This window comes from Myotis davidii, unplaced genomic scaffold (assembly GCF_000327345.1).
Source record: "Myotis davidii unplaced genomic scaffold, ASM32734v1 scaffold72, whole genome shotgun sequence".
Taxonomy (NCBI): domain Eukaryota; kingdom Metazoa; phylum Chordata; class Mammalia; order Chiroptera; family Vespertilionidae; genus Myotis; species Myotis davidii.
Window position 1 is genome coordinate 6,415,388 of NW_006284618.1, and position 2,763 is coordinate 6,418,150.

At 65.1% G+C, this 2,763-nt stretch overlaps 1 protein-coding gene across 1 annotated transcript in view; it reads right to left on the bottom strand.

Annotated features, from left to right (window-relative positions):
- LHPP (phospholysine phosphohistidine inorganic pyrophosphate phosphatase) overlaps window positions 1-2,763 on the bottom strand; it is a 75,336-nt gene that overhangs the window by 46,958 nt on the left and 25,615 nt on the right. Inside the window, exon 6 of the mRNA XM_006754988.2 lies at window positions 1,939-2,030. Coding sequence (XP_006755051.1) covers window positions 1,939-2,030 — 92 coding nt within the window. The remainder of the gene's footprint in view (window positions 1-1,938; window positions 2,031-2,763) is intronic.

The window sequence follows — 2,763 nt, forward strand, 5'->3', positions numbered from 1 at the left end:
GTGGCTCCGTCCGTGCCCGGGGCTGCCAGGGAGCCGCCCCCCAAGTGGTGCTGCCAGAGGGGCCCCCCTGGGCCAAGCTCTGGCCCTTCCTCGGAGGGGGCTGAGCTGTCTTTTTCTTTTTAAAATATTTTTATTGATTTCAGAGAGAAAGGGAGTGAGAGACAGAAACAATGAGAATCTTTAACCTGCTGCCTCCTGCACGCCCCCTGCTGGGGACTGAGCCCGAAACCCAGGCCTGTGCCCTGAATGGGAATTGAACTGTGACCTCCTGGTTCATAGGTCGATGCTCAACCACTGAGCCACCCGGCCGGGCGGGACTGAGCTTTCCTGCTGGGCTCCCCGAGTTCAGGCCTCCCTGGGGCCTCTCCCACCGCGGGAGCCTCATCCTCTGCTCTGGGCCGTTAATGAAATGTCAGGAGGAGGCGAGACATCACAGGTCCCAGGCACATCTCACACCCTGGGCGAGCCCAGATCCTACACACCCAGCACCAGGCCTCGGCCACACAACCTGACCCGCGTGTGTGTGCACATGTGTATGCACATGTGTGTGCATGTGTGTACGTGTGCACGTGTGTGTGTGTGTGTCCACCTCAAAGACGCTGGTCCGAGGGGGCCTCCTGCAGCAGGGCCCCCGGAGGCCCTGTCGCCCCTCAGGCCTCCCTCCCTTTCAGAGAGTGGCAGGACCCCGTCCACACTGGCACTCAGTTCGGCCCCCACCCCTGCCCGTGGCCTCCAGCCAGTGGAGAGGCCCCGAGGCCGGGCGTGAGCACCGGGCTCCCTCCCGCATGGCTGCCCGCCACCTGGGCCTGCGACAAGGCCACTCCACTCGCCTGGCTCCCCCAGGTCAGCCAAGGCCCGACCAAGGCCACCAACAGAGGACAGGGCCCACGGGGCCCTCCGATGCCTGCTGGCCATCCAGGGGCCTCGGCTCCTGTCCATCCAGGGGCCACGCAGGGCGGTTCGGACGGGAGGCCCTGGCCCCTGCCCGGCTCACATCTGGCGCTGACATGGGACACGCTGACCATCAAACCTCTGGCTTCTCACTCACACAGATGGCAGGGGGAGTGGGGGGCAGAGCCTGGAGGTGATGGGCGGCCCTGGAGGAAGCCGGTGCCAGGGGTGGATGGCTGCAGGGAAGGACCCAGGCCTAGTCCCCAGGGCACAGCTGACTCCTGGGCTGGTCACTGGCCTGCAGAGCCCCCATGGGTTTCTGGCCCTGGGAGGTGGGGGGGTGGGGTGGGCCCACAGAGCACGTGGCTCCTAGGACTGTCCAGCTGGGCCCGGCCCAGCCAAGGTGCAGTCTGTGCACCCACAGTGCCCTCTGCTGGGGGTAGGGGGCAGTGCGGGCCCCAGTGCCCAGCAGGAAAGCAGAGGCCAGCGCGAACTTTCCGGGAGCTGCTCAACATGCAAACCACAGGTGAGAGCAACGTCGGGACGGCCATGTGTCGACATATGAAACGCTACCAACGAGGCTCTCACATTCTGCGGTCCCACTGTGTGCACTCGTGTGCGCCGTGCCCTCCACGCGTCCGTGTGGACCAGCCGCACTCGGGCTCAGCAGCCCCCGCAGCCCGTGGCCCCGAGTGGGCAGCAGAGGAAGGGCTCTCTGACTCCCACGTGATGAAGAGGGCGGCAGAAGGAGCGGGAGGCTGGCCAGGGGGCGGCCAATGCCCAGCCGTCACCGCTCTCACCAGTCACCCAACCTGCTGGGTGAGACGCCGGAGCCTTCGCCTTTTCTCTCCGCCTGACGCACCCACTCAAATCCGTCCTGGGGCTCGAACCCGGTGCCAAAGCCACAGTCTGCTGGGAAGGCAGCCCGGCCGGCCTCGGAGGACCCAGCGGTGCACCCCCACGTGGGAGGAACAGCCCCCTTTATCTTGGACGACCTACAGGAATTGCGGGGGGCGGGGGGCAGGTGCCGGCCACGGAGGTGCTCACCTGAACTTCCCGGTCCGCACTTGCAGCGCTCGCATCCCGCACCGCTGCGCCCCGCCGACGTCGCCCACAATGTCGTCTCCGATCATGACGGCCTGTCACACAGAAGCCACGCCAGGGGTCAGTCCTTGTTTGACATCAGAAACTGCTTGATGCTTAAAATCACCATCCTAGCCTGGCTGGTGTGGCTCAGGGGTTGAGCTCCGACCTATGAGCCAGGAGGTCAGGGTCCGATTCCCGGTCGGGGCACAGGCCCGGGGTGTGGGCTCCATCCCCAGTGTGGGGCGTGCATGAGGCAGCCGATCCATGAGTTTCATCAGTCATGTTTCTGTCTCCCTCTCCCTTGCTTTCTGAAATGAATTTTAAAAAGAGAAAAACAGAATTTCTCCCCCTTACGAGGACACCGGTGGGCGTGGCCCAGGCAGTGACATCGGGACCTGGGCCCGGGAGGGAGGACTCTGGTGGAGGAGCCGCAGCTGGGATTCTGCCTGATGGTCCGATGCCCAGGCCCAGGCCAAGCCTGGCGCCCATGTGAGGCTGGAGGAGACCGGGTGCGGGGCCTGCCGGGCACGGGGCCTGCTGGGTGCGGGGCCTGCCGGGTGCGGGGCCTGCCAGGGCCTGCGGGCGCAGCCACGGGCAGCGATGTCTGTCTGGACAGCGTGCGGCCCGAATAGCAAGCGCGCGGCCCTGGGGATTTCACAGTGTTCCTGGCGGTGAAGGGCAATCATCGCACGCGGAGCAGCAATTACTGCCCAATTGCTGAGGATTTAGAAAATCATTGGTGAGAAGATAGAGGTCAGGAGGTGCACCGTCGGGGGAAATACAGCT